This window comes from Bufo gargarizans, chromosome 4 (genome assembly GCF_014858855.1).
Source record: "Bufo gargarizans isolate SCDJY-AF-19 chromosome 4, ASM1485885v1, whole genome shotgun sequence".
Lineage (NCBI taxonomy): Eukaryota > Metazoa > Chordata > Amphibia > Anura > Bufonidae > Bufo > Bufo gargarizans.
In genome coordinates this window covers 247,313,645-247,331,030 of record NC_058083.1, presented here as the reverse complement: position 1 = coordinate 247,331,030, position 17,386 = coordinate 247,313,645, and the positions used below count along the sequence as shown (strand labels likewise).

General features: G+C 44.1%; 1 protein-coding gene across 5 annotated transcripts in view; it reads left to right on the top strand.

The window, feature by feature from the left end:
* The first annotated feature begins 4,385 nt into the window (after nt 1–4,385).
* Nucleotides 4,386–17,386, top strand: part of COL12A1 (collagen type XII alpha 1 chain) — a 165,569-nt gene continuing 152,568 nt past the window's right edge. For 3 of the 5 annotated variants that reach the window (XM_044288842.1, XM_044288838.1, XM_044288841.1), the window contains exons 1-2: nt 4,386–4,540; nt 11,309–11,419. In XM_044288842.1, coding sequence (XP_044144777.1) covers nt 11,347–11,419 — 73 coding nt within the window. In that variant the 5' untranslated portion in view covers nt 4,386–4,540; nt 11,309–11,346. Of the gene's footprint in view, nt 4,552–11,308; nt 11,420–17,386 lie in introns of all 5 variants that reach the window. The other 2 variants (XM_044288839.1, XM_044288843.1) reach the window with 2 other exon arrangements.

Below are 17,386 nucleotides of genomic sequence, written 5' to 3'. Positions count from 1 at the left end.
ATATGTGCCCCTTTGCCCACCTTGGCTGCAAAAAAGTGTCACACATCTGGTATCGCCGTACTCAGGAGAAGTTGGGCAATGTGTTTTGGGGTGTCATTTTACATATACCCATGTTGGGTGAGATAAATATCTTGGCAAAAGACAACTTTTCCCATTTTTTTTATACAAAGTTGGCATTTGACCAAGATATTTTTCTCACCCAGCATGGGTATATGTAAAATGACACCCCAAAACACATTCCCCAACTTCTCCTGAGTACGGGAATACCACATGTGTGACACTTTTTTGCAGCCTAGATGCGCAAAGGGGCCCAAATTCCTTCTAGGAGGGCATTTTTAGACATTTGGATCCCAGACTTCTTCTCACACTTTCGGGCCCCTAAAAAGCCAGGGCAGTATAAATACCCCACATGTGACCCCACTTTGGAAAGAAGACACCCCAAGGTATTTAATGAGGGGCATGGCGAGTTCCTAGAATTTTTATTTTTTTTGCATAAGTTAGCGGATATTGATTTTTTTTTGTTTTTTTCTCACAAAGTCTCACTTTCCGCTAACTTAGGACAAAAATTTCAATCTTTCATGGACTCAATATGCCCCTCAGCGAATACCTTGGGGTGTCTTCTTTCCGAAATGGGGTCACATGTGGGGTATTTATACTGCCCTGGCTTTTTAGGGGCCCTAAAGCGTGAGAAGAAGTCTGGAATATAAATGTCTAAAAATGTTTACGCATTTGGATTCCGTGAGGGGTATGGTGCGTCCATGTGAGATTTTATTTTTTGACACAAGTTAGTGGAATATGAGACTTAGTAAGAAAAAACAAAAACAAACAAAAAATTTCCGCTAACTTGTGCCAAAAAAAATGTCTGAATGGAGCCTTACCAGGGGGGGGGGGGGGGGGGGGTGATCAATGACAGGGGGGTGATCAATGACAGGGGGGTGATCACCCATATAGACTCCCTGATCACCCCCCTGTCATTGATCACCCCCCCTGTAAGGCTCCATTCAGACATCCGCATGATTTTTTACGGATCCATGGATACATGGATCGGATCCACAAAACACATGCGGACGTCTGAATGGAGCCTTACAGGGGGGTTATCAATGACAGGGGGTGATCAGGGTAATCAGGGTGATCACCCCCCTGTCACTGATCACCCCCCCTGTAAGGCTCCATTCAGACATCCGCATGATTTTTTACGGATCCATGGATACATGTATCGGATCCACAGAACGCATGCGGACGTCTGAATGGAGCCTTACAGGGGGGTTATCAATGACAGGGGGTGATCAGGGTAATCAGGGTGATCACCCCCCTGTCACTGATCACCCCCCCTGTAAGGCTCCATTCAGACATCCGCATGATTTTTTACGGATCCATGGATACATGTATCGGATCCACAGAACGCATGCGGACGTCTGAATGGAGCCTTACAGGGGGGTTATCAATGACAGGGGGTGATCAGGGTGATCACCCCCCTGTCACTGATCACCCCCCCTGTAAGGCTCCATTCAGACATCCGCATGATTTTTTACGGATCCATGGATCGGATCCACAAAACGCATGCGGACGTCTGAATGGAGCCGTACAGGGGGGTTATCAATGACAGGGGGGTGATCAGGGAGTGTATATGGGTGATCACCCGCCTGTCATTGATCACCCCCTGTAAGGCTCCATTCAGACGTCCGCATGTGTTTTGCGGATCCGATCCATGTATCCATGGATCCGTAAAAATCATGCGTACGTCTGAATGGAGCCTTACAGGGGAGTGATCAATGACAGGGGGGTGATCAATGACAGGGGGTGATCAGGGAGTGTATATGGGTGATCACCCGCCTGTCATTGATCACCCCCCTGTAAGGCTCCATTCAGACGTCCGTATGCTTTTTGCGGATCCGATCCATGTATCCGTGGATCCGTAAAAATCATACGGACGTCTGAACGGAGCCTGACAGGGGGGTGATCAATGACAGGGCGGTGATCAATGACAGGGGGGTGATCAGGGAGTTTATATGGGGTGATCATGGGTGATCAGGGGTTTATAAGGGGTTAATAAGTGACGGGGGGGGGTGTAGTGTAGTGTGGTGTTTGGTGCGACTGTACTGACCTACCTGAGTCCTCTGGTGGTCGATCCTAACAAAAGGGACCACCAGAGGACCAGGTGGGAGGTATATTAGACGCTGTTATGAAAACAGCGTCTAATATACCTGTTAGGGGTTAAAAAATTCGGATCTCCAGCCTGCCAGCGAACGATCGCCGCTGGCATGCTGGAGATCCACTTGCTTACCTTCCGTTCCTGTGAGCGCGCGCGCCTGTGTGCGCGCGTTCACAGGAAATCTCGCGTCTCGCGAGATGACGCATATATGCGTGACTGTGCGCCAGCCTGCCACCTCCGGAACGCACATGTGCGTTAGGCGGTCCGGAGGTGGTTAATGCCGGATCCGGCATTCCGGTAAGTGATCAGTATTTTTGGCCGGAGATAAAACTGCAGCATGCTGCAGTATTTTCTCCGCCCAAAAAACATAAAAGGGACTGAACTGATGCATCCTGAACGGAATGCTCTCCATTCAGAATGCATTAGTATAAAACTGATCAGTTTTTTCCCGGTATTGAGCTCCTAGGACGGAACTAAATACCGGAAAACAAAAATGGTAGTGTGAAAGTACCCGAATATTTGTATTTGACAGCATGGGGACATTGGGGGATGGCAGAAGCACTATGGGGACATTGGGGACTCTAAAAAGGTGCATTTTTGTACTGGCACACATTATAAGGGGGCCACTATAGGGCCATTTGTTCTACTGGGGGCAATAAAAGGGGGTATTTTTTTCATACTGGCACACGTTATAAGGGAGTATTTTTTGTATTGGCATACATAAGGGGGCATTTGTGTACTGGCTCGCATTTTAAGGGAGTATTTTTGTACAGGCACACAGAGGGGGAATTATTACTACTGAAGGTATTATGGTTGGATTTATTACTACTGGGGGACTACAGGGAACATGATTACTAGTATGGGCTCCATGGGGGCATTATTACTTTATGGGGCAAAATGAGAAACATTATTAGTATTGGGACACTGTTACCACAGAATTATTACTATTGGTGGGACTTTTCACTTTTTTCAGCTTAGCACGATTATTTTTGGAGGACAGTATGTTTATGGCAATAAGTGTCAGGGGCACTATTTGTTGGGCACAGTTATTTTTTAGTGCACTGTGTGCCAATAATTATTGAAGGGGGGCACTATCTGTGTGGTACTATTATTTTCAGGTGGACTTCTGGTGTGTCTACAGTATAGTATTGGGAGCACAGTGGGCATAGTATTAGAGGCAAGAGATGGCTGAAAGAAATCATCATGGTGGTCTAGTCTGAATGGAGAAGATAAGGAAAAGAATGTCTACATCAGAGGAGACATCACTGGATGTAAGAGGTATACCTTCCAAGTATACCTTTACCTGTAGTACTGGAGGGAGGAGGATAGGTTTAGAATTAGGCATTGGGAAGGGGGAGGTGGGGGGCGCTATTTCAGTTTTCGCCTCAGGCAGCAGAAGGAGACTTCAGCTTTATGCTTATAACTCTATGTTATATGCCATGAGAAGAATGCATTTAGTAAATGCAATTTGGATCAAATTACTATCAGCATTATGGCTAGTAAGGCATGCTGAGAGTTGTAGTACAAATAACAAGGAGATCTGAATCCTGGCCATGATGCTGCTGCACCAGGACAAGTTCTTCAGTTCTCCAACCTGCCAGCAAACCAGGGAAAGTGAATGTTAGGTTTCTGGGTCGGTGAAAACTCATTGAGAGAACTAGGCTGCGAAAATCATTGCATCTCCAAACAATTGACATAATGTTCTCAGTCCCTGCCAAATAAACCTACAAGGCAGAGCAAAGGAGTGGAATAGGCAGACAGTTACTTCATGGAAAACCTGCTGGATGTTTCAAGAGCACCTTCTACTGTAGGTTTGCAAACCTCATAGTCCATTTTTCCTGCCTGAAACAAATACCATTTGGGGATTAAAACTGCTCATTTTCATCTCTCATTGTTCTTCCAGTTTGAGAAATCCCTTTGTAAATTTGCCAAGGAAACCTAATAGAGCTTCCAGCTTCCTTCCAAGAGTGGCTGCTCATTTTGGCTCTGAGGAGACACAGAGGACCCCCTGGCACTAGCTCCTGAACAGTAATCATGGAGAAAGAATTTTAAAAAGTATGTGGAACTTTCCAAAAAGTAAGTCTCCCCCTTTTTTTCCAGCCCTCCCTCCTTCCTTCCACCTTCCCCCCATACAGAAGCATTGCATCTATCAGCCGGTGGCAGTGGTCCACCTTCCCCTGCTGTTTCGTAAGAGCTGGAGAGGAGTTTTGGGAACAGCCCTCTCATAAGGAGCAGATTGGGGAGAGGCGCTTCCCATTTGAAGGAAGACAGTCCTCAAGGAAGGAGCATCTTTGTAAGCCACCAGGAGGAGACCCTGTGCATCACATCCACCACTGCTGGACCGCAGGAGACCAGGAGATCTGACTCCACAGAGCTTCCATAGAGCAGGTTGGATACTGGTCAGAAGAATGCTATCCTGTATAGACCATACCTAGCCATTCTCTCTAGTCCTCTGCTGCTATCTGCTCCTTAGTCTTTCTAGCAAGCTGCTGGCTCCTGACTGCTCCCTTGTAAAATCTCCTCATTTTCCTAGAAAGCAATTGAGACAGTCAGCAGGTTAAGTCTAGCTTGTTGCCTTTCCGACAATCTTATGTACTGTAAGTCTTTTTTTCCCAGTGATTAACAATTGCATTGCTGGAGGGATTTCTGGTTTGCTTTAAGTTCTCTATGCTCCTACAGGTTAAAGATTCTTCCTGTGACTATGTGAATATTTTGGGTTGTTTCTAGTGTAAAATAATATTTAATTATTGAAGTAACAGTTTCAGGAATGCACTAACCAGGGACTAGTTACAATGTATCAATGTAATGGTAATAAACTTGTCATTGGTGACATGGCTGGCAGTAAGCTGGGTACTTAGGGCTAGTAAGGAGCTGATGTAAGGCATCCATGGCAACAGAGGTGTTAAAGTGCTGGGATCAGGATGACTTTGGAAAGTTCACTTGATTTATTGTAAGATCAGCAAAAGTTTGTAATAAAGAGCCGACAGTCTGGAATTCCTACTGCATAGCCTCATAGAGGGAGGGGGCAGCAGCACCTGATTGGAAATTCATTGTAAGGCAGCCATATGGTTTAGTCCTTTATCTCATTTTATAACATTTCCCCTTTTTTCCCCCCTCACTATTGAAATATATGTATATAGTAATAAAGTGATTTTGGCTATGTGTATTTGCTGAGACTTGTAGTTCTATCACTTCAGAGCAAACATATTTTTCCTATGGATGAATGAAATGGACAGTGTGCACCTATTCTGGAATATATTAACAGTAATGTCTGTCCACATGTTGGTAGAACCAGATTGTGAAGAAATCCGTCTCAGGATAGACTTCCTTCTATAAAAAGTGTTAGGCAGAAGGCAAACTCATCAAGAAGGAACTTTTTATTTGTTCTAATACTGCTGTAATATTTTTTCCAACCACTAGGTGATGCAGGGAGTAAGGGAGAGATGTCCTGTGATATATGATACCTGTTCCAGTTCACTTCCAAGCTTTAGAAAAGAACATTAAGTAGTTGAATATGAACTAGAGAATGTAGATGTGTCATGGATACTAATTGCTTAGTCCTTGCTGAAAATGCAGACTTTTGTGATTCAGTTGCTTTGGGAATACTGAGCCGCAGATATTGTGGCCCACCTATTAGGTAAATGGTCATTTTACAGCTCTAGTTTCCACTGTGTTTGTCTTCTGCAATTTTTGCCGTATTGTCTGATATGTATAGTTATGTTTCATCATGTAGGGACATTGATTTCCAGTCATTTTTGAGTATGTGAATCTGTCGCCACAATTCTGGACTAGAAGTAGTGTTGCACACAGTAGAGTTCACATTCAGATCTCTGTGTCTTATTTTTGTACTGACCGCCTCCCCCACTGTTAGCACTCAACGCTGAGCTGAAATATACCGTTTGGGCGCTGTGCCATGCTAACATAATGGAGAGGACTCCTGTGCGCATGCGCTGCAGTCCTGACAATATATTCCAGAGCTGCTTTAAATCCTGACAGTGGGAGAATGAGGATCAGTAAGAAAAAAAGAAAAAAATAGCACTCTGGACTCCATATCTGCAGTATTACTCATGTATGACTGTAGATAATAGTCCAAGATCCTGGTGACAGATTTCCTCTGCAGAGTTTTCATGAATGGCCAGCACAGGATGAACCACAGCTCATATGTATCATGTGCCAAACAAAGTAAATGTGGTGTGAAGGATCCTATAGGGCATATGACTTTACTGTCCTGTTAATGGGTTTTGCACTCACTACCTAACATAGCCTTATTGTGTCTGTCTGAATGATTAGAAGAGGAAACCTAAACTGTGACCCTTAATCCTGCAAGCTCTGCTTTTGTGCTGCGTCTAAGGCAACATCTGTGGCAGCAATCATAGTGTTTTACAGTCCTTGGATGACTCCCTTGTGGGCATTACATCATGGTTGCACTTTTCTTAGGGTCCAAAGGGTCCTTAACCACATCGCTGGTAGTGGGCTCATATTTCTAAACCATACTCATCTAGTTAGTAGTAGAATGGAATTCATCATCACCACTGGCAGACTTTCCATTGTCTCCAGGAATCCGGTGAACGCTTTGTAACTGTTTCACAGATGGGATTCTCAAAAGTTCCTATCTACGTTTTTTTGGGGTGGACTGCTGAGTTCATTGTTTGAGCACATCCATCATCTCTTGCTTGAATGTAGCTCTGTCCAAGTATTTGCCTCTCATATGTATTGTAAACACATCATAGACGGTTAGATTCCATACAAAATGTAATAAAATATAATGAAATGCAGGAAACATAAACATGGGTTCTTCCAGGATAAACTGCATTGACGGCTATTATATATAATTTCTCAAACTGTATGACTAATTATTCATTTATCCAAGTCTTGCCAGTTATATATTTAGCATTAGCATATTCCTATTTTTCTGGATATAGAAGTTCTCCCTGTGCTAAAGTGTATAAATAGGAGTGAGGGGTCTCATAGCAAAGATTACAATAAGGGCTCCTTCTAACATTATGACCCAAACCAGTCACCTGGGTCAGGAGGACTTGGTCCTTGTTGCCAACGTCTCCTTTCTATGATTCTTGATTTTCCAATCCACAATCCCAAAACGTATTTTTTTCCATTTTTTTTTTTACTTGAATGGGCCTTCAAAAACAAAAATGACGTTCGTTTCTGTATGTCCACATGGCCGTTCCACAAAAAAGATGGAGCATGTCCTATTCTTGTCTGTTTTGCGTACAAGGATAGGCATTGTTACCATGGATCCGGAAAAAAAAAAAACTAAAACCGATGCAACATGGATGTCACACGGACTTCATCCGTATTTTTTGTGGATCCAAGTTTTGCAGACCGCAAAATACATGACCGTAGTTTTAGTCCACATCCGATCTGAATTTTCTGCAAATCACACGAGGACCCATTCATTTCTATGGGTTTGCAAAATATGCGGACAGCACATGGACGTCATCTGTGTGTTGTCTGCATCCATGTGGCTTTTCTGCATATTATAGAACATGTCCTACTCTTGTCCGTTTTGCAATGCGTCATGCACAAGGCCGGTATCCGTATTTTGCGCATCCGCAGTTTGCAGACCACAAAATGGATACGTTCATGTGAATGTGGCCATATATATAGGACTGGTGACAGTTTTTGCCTGCACAGGTTCTACTGCCAACCAGGTCTGTGTCTCTTCCCTCCAGGGTCTACATAGTAGCCCATGGTTTGCCTCTATGGCATGTACCCCTTTGCCTATCCACAATGGGGCTCATTATGGAATTTCTGCATGGAGGGACACTTTCGGAATAAGTATATTGAGCTTGGTCACTATAATATTAATATTATGACTATAGCTGAGGTCAGGTCATTTAGAATAAGGAGATCCTTGGAGCCTTCATGGAGACCATCTGAGGTAATAGCTTCCAGCAATCACACCCAATTTATTTGAAGGGCTGGAAGACACAGAAATGTAATGTGCTTAGTCACCAAGACTAAAGTGGTTAGCAGTTCTGTAGAAGTGAGTAACCGAGCTCCGTTTCTCTCCTGCAGACGATCACCTGGGTATGATTACTTAGACAACATACTCAGGAGCTGTAAAACGCAAGTTGCCACAGGCTCTGGACCTCTGGAGGGTTGTGGCAGTCTGGTCTTGGCTTCAGTTTTTGCATGTTTTAGATTAGCAGCATTAAGACACAGCGGGGCTCATGTATTACTCATGGCAGAGAAAAGAATACTGCTGCAAGTACATCTGAAAAATGGGACACTTAAACATTTCATGAGCCATTTTATTCCTTTTTTTTTACCAGATGCAGACAGCTCCAACATTTTTCCCATATTTATTTAAAGAAATTGGCCAGGGCATCCAGTTACATCTTAGAATAATTTAAGCCTACATTCACATCTCAGATCTGCACGGGTTTTTTTTGAGAAAAAAAGAAAAATGGCAGCATTAGATCCACTGAATGACAGAAACCAGTAGCACCGGACAGTCACCATTGACTATAATATGATTTATTAGTATTCCGTCAGGGAGCTCGGACTATCTTCAATGGAGTGTAATTAAGCCTCTGATGCTGACGCAAGCAAAGTCTAAAAATTGGATGGAGACAGCACGTCCTCAGCATGCTTGAAAAAGGGCTCCAATAGCTGAAACGTTGCATTTGGAATAAATCTTGACTTGTGCTGTCTCCATCCGATTTTTTTTTACTTTTGCCGATCATTTGATCCCTGTGGGGGAACTTACCATTCCCCCGGGGACGTGTACCCATTGCTCACCAAACTGGGCGTGCTATCCTCCCTTCTTTTTGCTAGCAAAGTCTAAGACCTCTCATCTGTAATGGAGGTTTCGGCAGGAGCCTGCGTTGTAGATTCCAATAAAGAACATGACTAAATACTACCGCATACAGGAGTATTTTGCCTGGCAGAATTGTAGAGCATAAAGAAAACCTAGACGGATGCCATTAAAGTCAGTGGGGAACCGTTAGTATCAGACATACGCTAGAACTTTCCATTTTATTTTGCTTTTCTGTTCTTATACTGGAACAGAAACATGGAAAAGCACTGGTTATGTGAATCTAGCCGAAAGTATAATGCACATGGCTGAGCACGGATTCTCTACATCTTCATACTACAGACATGCATACAATCTATGTGCCGCTGTATGATCATGTCATATTGGCACCATGTTACAGAGATATTCTTCTGCTGAAGTGCCGGTGTTATGCCATATGCCTCTGTATTATAGAGAGTTACATTACAGCCCCATTTACTTGTTTGGGTTGCACCTTAGCACACATTGAATCGTCATATGGTCATGTTCATGTGCCTCAAGGATTGATATGGAATCCATCATATGCCATGTTATGGAGGTATTTTGCCGTGGAAGCCTTGCTTCTATGGTAGATTATATTGCCTCACAGAGCCAGCATCTGGCAGACCATGGGGAACCTACAGTTTCCTATTGCAGATCTGCAGGGTTCCTGTGGTGATGTACATGTTCTGTGTGCATTGCCATATCATGTGCCTGAGCCCTGGCCCTGCAATACTGACCAGTGATGGGCAGTTCGCATTGTTCGCCCATCTCACAAGTCCGGCGAGGCACAGGAAAGTCCTTACCTGTGCATCGCCGGACTTGTGAGAAAACATGGCAGCCCGCATGTGTTTGCGGGCGAACAATGGGAACTGGCCATCACTGATACTGACTGCTTGCAAATAGAATTGTTTTATAGTTAACATCCAAAGGGGAAAATGTATCGTGAGGGGAATATGTGAAGTCAGTTTTGCTTCAGTCTGTGTTGGAGTACTTTATGCCACATTTATCAAATGTCTCATGTTGTTTGATAAATTTGTCCCATCCTTAAAGGGGTTATCCATCCCCTATAATGACCCCCCAATTCGCAGACACCTCATATAGATTATACTTACTTGGCTCCCTGGCGTCCGCGTGGCTCCTGATCCCTGCACGGCTGCCGCTGCATCTCCAGTGATTCTAGGGAGGCTTGCCAGCATCTCCACAATGCTAGGGAAGCTCGTCCTCATCGCGGCATGCTATTGGCTGCACCCCCACCCATGTCACCAGATGTTTTGATCTGCTCGATGGGGAGATGCAGCAGTTAGTATAACCTATATGAGGGGCCCGGGCTACTCCAATTTTCCTATTCCACTCTTTAAAAAAGTCTCAGTGATAAATCTGGAGTGCATCTCATTAACATATCTAACCACGCCCACTTCCCCACCCATATTTCAAAACTGGAGTGAGTGGTATAAAAATGCAGAAAGCCGCAAGAAGTTTGCATCAGTGCAAAAAGTTGCAAAAGCCCCATTTAGCTATTTTTTTAAGTCAGAATTCTGAAGTAAAAGCATGATAAATCCGGGCCATATAGTTATGTGACATTTATAAAAATGAGTATATAAGTATGTTGCAGGTAAAACTTTCACCAAGCTGAACACTATTTATATGTGACACCATGTTACTACACCTACAATATAGTGAGGTACAAAAAACCAGCACAATCCAATTTGATGTTCAACCTGTTTATCCTGCAGTGTGGATCCAGAAAAAGGCAGACAGCAAGTCATGTAAGGGGAAAAATGCTTCTTCCAACTCCAAATACAATAACAAATCTTGCCATCTGAATTCTTGTTGCAGATTCAGATGTATTTGGAGGAATTTGCTGGCAACCTTCTCCCTATAGACATCATATTGCCCACAGATCCTACCAAAATTGGCTAGATCTGTCTACAGATAAATAAGCCCTATGGCGTCTCGTAGTGTTATTTCACGTTGTCATAGATATGTTGCGCAATACAAAAACTTTTACCAAGAGCCCAAATGTTGTCTAAAAGATTGATGTTCTAGCATTAGGCTGACGGTTCTAGTTGTAACTAATTTATGGCTACAATGTTACATTATCTACATAATACATGTTTTACATACATGGAACTGCTGTCTAAGCAACATAATGAACCTCAATGTTGTCATACAGTTCCAAGCCTCCTTCTCTCTCTCGCTCTCTGTGTTCCAGATAAAGTATGAGCCCTGGTAATACCATAGTAAAAAATCGTGTACATTTTGAGTATCAAAGGAGGCATGTGGGGAGTGATAATAGAAATAAAGCAGGCAACTCTACTAACTTGCTGTTTTCAGAATGCTTTATTTTATCATTTCAGATCCATTCATGTTGGAGTGAACCTGAAAAGTCAAAGGAATGAAAATTCGGCTCTACTTTGCAGTGACGGCACTATGTGCTGCCCTGCTCTTATCTTCTATAGAGGCAGAAGGTAATGACTTCTCTTCTAATAATTAGGTCCATAAGGTAATAGGGCTGCTGTCATTTTTCTCTTCTTCATTTCCTTTTCTTCTGTTTGTCTTTTCATTTTTGTCATTTTTGTTGTCATACAAATCACAAATTTTTCTTCCCAAAACCGAGTCAAGGACATAATTCATTGTACATCAATTGGAAGGGGCTTGGCATCTGCCATCCCCACTCTTCAAGACCCAAGGATTTGGAAGAAGGAGCTTGTGTAAGCATGAAGTTACTATATGTCAAGCCTTCTGGCGCTCTCCTGCTTGGCACTTATTGAGTGCGAAACCACATGCAATAAGATGTAATAAAATGTTATACAATGTTTGTACATGTTGTAAATAATTCTTCGTATTTAATTCCAAAATGTTCATGAAGCCATGTTAATTTATATGTATATTAGGCTACCTAAGACACATCCCTTATGCCATGCTTTGGACAGTAGGTATACTAAAACTTGCCTGTCAGCTACTTAAACCTTTTAGATTCCAACACAGTAACATAATCAATGCGAATAGGGATGACTGTATTCCTCAGTGTTGCTGTGTATTGTTTCTACCTAGCCATTGCAAAACCTGGGGAAATTAAGCCACTTTAGAGATTATAACAGCAAGCTGCAAAATAAAAAAAATGCCTCTTATAATCATCATCATATCTATTTCAGGAAGGCTCCAGTGAAAAATGAATCTGCTCATGATAACCCCACAGAGGTGCAGAGGATGGCAGGAGTTATATTGCAGCCTGTATTCTTTTATTACAATGCTGACATAGGAAGACATAGACAGTAGGCAGTCTGGGACCGGCCCACCAGAGTACCGCTGTGGACCCCAAAGGTCCAGCAGAAAAAAATATAATTTTGAGTTGCCTTTGGAGCAAATAACTTGCCACTAGGGTCTATATCATTGAATCAAAATCTATTAGACTTTATTGATGATATGGGGTTTGGGCCCGATAATATTTTTTTTCTGGTGGGCCCAAGGAACCCTAGTCCAAACATGACAGTTGGAGGTGGCTCCTGTGTCCCTTGCTGAAGAACCCATTTGTGAAGGAGCTCATCAGAGAGCTGCACTGGTGTACCAATATCCCTGGTGGCCAATAATCACAAGCCTGGCTACCACTTTCAATATGTGATATTCATTTTCATTCATTTAATAGGCTCAGAATTCTGTGTTGATTTCAATATAACCCTATATAGAGGACAAAGACATTGAATGGCAGCAGTGTAATGCCGAACCTCACCATTCTATTTGTGGTTGTCGCAGTAATAATTTATAACTACCTTGCTGAGATGCCAAAACTGGCCATTGTAGGAAACATTTTGGCTGCATGTAAAAGACGCTACTGGGAATTGACTGTATATGAATTTATACAGCTCCCATTGAATTCAATGCTAGCTGTATGTTTTCTATGCAGTCATGAGTTAGCATTTAACTGACTTTGTAAAGAGAAGTAGGGGATTCTCAGGTCTCAATCTGAAAAATATACAGTATATAAGAAAAATAATCGGCACAGAATTCAGCCCAATTTGTTCAAATTATATATTGGAAGCACTTAACGATATAGGGAAACCATTCCTTATCTACTGGATGCAAGTGTAGTTGAGCGGAATGCACATTTGTAGAGCAGTAGCAAAAGTGACCAGGTTGCACTGCTCAACTGAGAGTGGGTATTAGCAATTTGACAACAGGGGTATAGCATAGTGAGATACTAGGGCAGATCTAAGTGCTATGACAGGGCAGAGCTTAGCAGTGTGATGGAGCAGGGTGGAGCATAGTGAGATACTAGGGCAGATCTAAGTGCTATGACAGGGCAGAGCTTAGCAGTGTGATGGAGCAGGGTGGAGCATAGTGAGATACTAGGGCAGATCTAAGTGCTATGACAAGGCAGAGCTTAGCAGTGTGATGGAGCAGGATGGAGCATAGTGAGATACTAGGGCAGATCTAAGTGCTATGACAGGGCAGAGCTTAGCAATGTGATGGAGCAGGGTGGAGCTTAGTGAGATACTAGGGCAGATCTAAGTCCTATGACAGGGCAGAGCTTAGAAGTGTGATGGAGCAGGGTGGAGCTTAGTGAGATACTAGGGCAGATCTAAGTGCTATGACAGGGCAGAGCTTAGCAGTGTGATGGAGCAAGATGGAGCATAGTGAGATACTAGGGCAGATCTAAGTGCTATGACAGGGCAGAGCTTAGCAGTGTGATGGAGCAGGGTGTAGCATAGTGAGATACTAGGGCAGATCTAAGTGCTATGACAGGGCAGAGCTTAGCAGTGTGATGGAGCAGGGTGGAGCATAGTGAGATACTAGGGCAGATCTAAGTGCTATGACAGGGCAGAGCTTAGCAGTGTGATGGAGCAGGGTGGAGCTTAGTGAGATACTAGGGCAGATCTAAGTGCTATGACAGGGCAGAGCTTAGCAGTGTGATGGAGCAGGGTGGAGCATAGTGAGATACTAGGGCAGATCTAAGTGCTATGACAGGGCAGAGCTTAGCAGTGTGATGGAGCAGGGTGGAGCTTAGTGAGATAGTAGGGCAGATCTAAGTGCTATGACAGGGCAGAGCTTAGCAGTGTGATGGAGCAGGGTGGAGCTTAGTGAGATAGTAGGGCAGATCTAAGTGCTATGACAGGGCAGAGCTTAGCAGTGTGATGGAGCAAGATGGAGCATAGTGAGATACTAGGGCAGATCTAAGTGCTATGACAGGGCAGAGCTTAGCAATGTGATGGAGCAGGGTGGAGCTTAGTGAGATACTAGGGCAGATCTAAGTGCTATGACAGGGCAGAGCTTAGCAGTGTGATGGAGCAAGATGGAGCATAGTGAGATACTAGGGCAGATCTAAGTGCTATGACAGGGCAGAGCTTAGCAGTGTGATGGAGCAGGGTGTAGCATAGTGAGATACTAGGGCAGATCTAAGTGCTATGACAGGGCAGAGCTTAGCAGTGTGATGGAGCAGGGTGGAGCATAGTGAGATACTAGGGCAGATCTAAGTGCTATGACAGGGCAGAGCTTAGCAGTGTGATGGAGCAGGGTGGAGCATAGTGAGATACTAGGGCAGATCTAAGTGCTATGACAGGGCAGAGCTTAGCAATGTGATGGAGCAGGGTGGAGCTTAGTGAGATACTAGGGCAGATCTAAGTGCTATGACAGGGCAGAGCTTAGCAGTGTGATGGAGCAAGATGGAGCATAGTGAGATACTAGGGCAGATCTAAGTGCTATGACAGGGCAGAGCTTAGCAGTGTGATGGAGCAGGGTGTAGCATAGTGAGATACTAGGGCAGATCTAAGTGCTATGACAGGGCAGAGCTTAGCAGTGTGATGGAGCAGGGTGGAGCATAGTGAGATACTAGGGCAGATCTAAGTGCTATGACAGGGCAGAGCTTAGCAGTGTGATGGAGCAGGGTGGAACTTAGTGAGATACTAGGGCAGATCTAAGTGCTATGACAGGGCAGAGCTTAGCAGTGTGATGGAGCAGGGTGGAGCATAGTGAGATACTAGGGCAGATCTAAGTGCTATGACAGGGCAGAGCTTAGCAGTGTGATGGAGCAGGGTGGAGCTTAGTGAGATACTAGGGCAGATCTAAGTGCTATGACAGGGCAGAGCTTAGCAGTGTGATGGAGCAGGGTGGAGCATAGTGAGATACTAGGGCAGATCTAAGTGCTATGACAGGGCAGAGCTTAGCAGTGTGATGGAGCAGGGTGGAGCATAGTGAGATACTAGGGCAGATCTAAGTGCTATGACAGGGCAGAGCTTAGCAGTGTGATGGAGCAGGGTGGAACTTAGTGAGATACTAGGGCAGATCTAAGTGCTATGACAGGGCAGAGCTTAGCAGTGTGATGGAGCAGGGTGGAGCATAGTGAGATACTAGGGCAGATCTAAGTGCTATGACAGGGCAGAGCTTAGCAGTGTGATGGAGCAGGGTGGAGCTTAGTGAGATAGTAGGGCAGATCTAAGTGCTATGACAGGGCAGAGCTTAGCAGTGTGATGGAGCAGGGTGGAGCATAGTGAGATACTAGGGCAGATCTAAGTGCTATGACAGGGCAGAGCTTAGCAGTGTGATGGAGCAGGGTGGAGCATAGTGAGATACTAGGGCAGATCTAAGTGCTATGACAGGGCAGAGCTTAGCAGTGTGATGGAGCAGGGTGGAACTTAGTGAGATACTAGGGCAGATCTAAGTGCTATGACAGGGCAGAGCTTAGCAGTGTGATGGAGCAGGGTGGAGCATAGTGAGATACTAGGGCAGATCTAAGTGCTATGACAGGGCAGAGCTTAGCAGTGTGATGGAGCAGGGTGGAGCTTAGTGAGATAGTAGGGCAGATCTAAGTGCTATGACAGGGCAGAGCTTAGCAGTGTGATGGAGCAGGATGGAGCATAGTGAGATACTAGGGCAGATCTAAGTGCTATGACAGGGCAGAGTTTAGCAGTGTGATGGAGCAGGGTGGAACTTAGTGAGATACTAGGGCAGATCTAAGTGCTATGACAGGGCAGAGCTTAGCAGTGTGATGGAGCAGGGTGTAGCATAGTGAGATACTAGGGCAGATCTAAGTGCTATGACAGGGCAGAGCTTAGCAGTGTGATGGAGCAGGGTGGAGCTTAGTGAGATAGTAGGGCAGATCTAAGTGCTATGACAGGGCAGAGCTTAGCAGTGTGATGGAGCAGGATGGAGCATAGTGAGATACTAGGGCAGATCTAAGTGCTATGACAGGGCAGAGTTTAGCAGTGTGATGGAGCAGGGTGGAGCTTAGTGGTACACTGGGACAGAGCTTAGAGGTGTGATGGTGCCCCTGTAATGACAAATACAGCTCTGCCTGTCCCTAAGCAGGACATCATTGCAGCTTCTGTCAGCAATGTGTGGAGTACATACAGGCAACCTGCATTTTTCTGTCGCACCCAGTGGGGTTTCCCATAAAGCCTCAAAAGATGTTATGAAACTGCTAGGAAATTGCGATGCATGCAGTTTACTGATATAACCTCTAATTTGGCTTTAAATGAGACCATCCCTAGAAGATAATAATGGCTGATTTGTTGCCACCCGACATAGAAGGGGTTTTCTTGGAGTAAGTTATTGATGACCTATCATCCATATCACATAGATGGGGGTCTGACTCCTCGCACCCCGACTATTGAACACTGCAGCCTCTTCCTAGGTCATTGACATCATTTTCATTTGTCCACTGGCCTATGTGCAGCTGCAGTAATCTTGTTGGCCATAAATGGTCAAGTTTTTCTTTGAAAAGCATCAACTTCTGTTATTGGCTCTGAGCATCTAGGAAAGATGTATAACTTGAAGCTTCTACAATACAAAATCTGTAAGAGTTCCGACCTACAATGTGGCATTTATATAATAGTGCTTTCTCATATGGCAGAGGGTCTTTTGACTTAGGTGCCCGGTCCGACCTCTGTACCCCCTATAACAATGACTCTAACCCAGCGCACACACACCACCACCCCCACTATGCCCCTGATTATTGGTGTTAATAGCTAATATTTGCTACAATAACCTTGGCTTCTTCTGTATGGTTAATAACAAATTAGAAGTACTAATATATCTACATGTTTCAGTTGCTGCCTTTAAATTTCTTAGCCTTAGCCAAAGAACTATCTCCCACAAAATGACCCAAAAGCAGTGTATGATATTACTAGCTTGTTATCTATTTCTGAAGAGAAGGAATGAGCTACAACCATTTTTGGCAGTGTCTTTCTTAAGCGGGATGCTGCTCAGCTGTTTGGTTTCTTGGACATGGTATGCAGATGATAATACATTAACACAACGTCGAGCATGTGTTTATATGAAGAATATTCCTGGTATGCACCATTAGACTATATTAACCAAGTCAGGATATCTGCAAGGCATGTTTCCTTCTCTGGATCTACAGGGCTTAACTACATATTGGATTGTATTTCATTATCGTTTCCCCAGATTTTAATACTGATGACCTATCCACTGGATCTAAT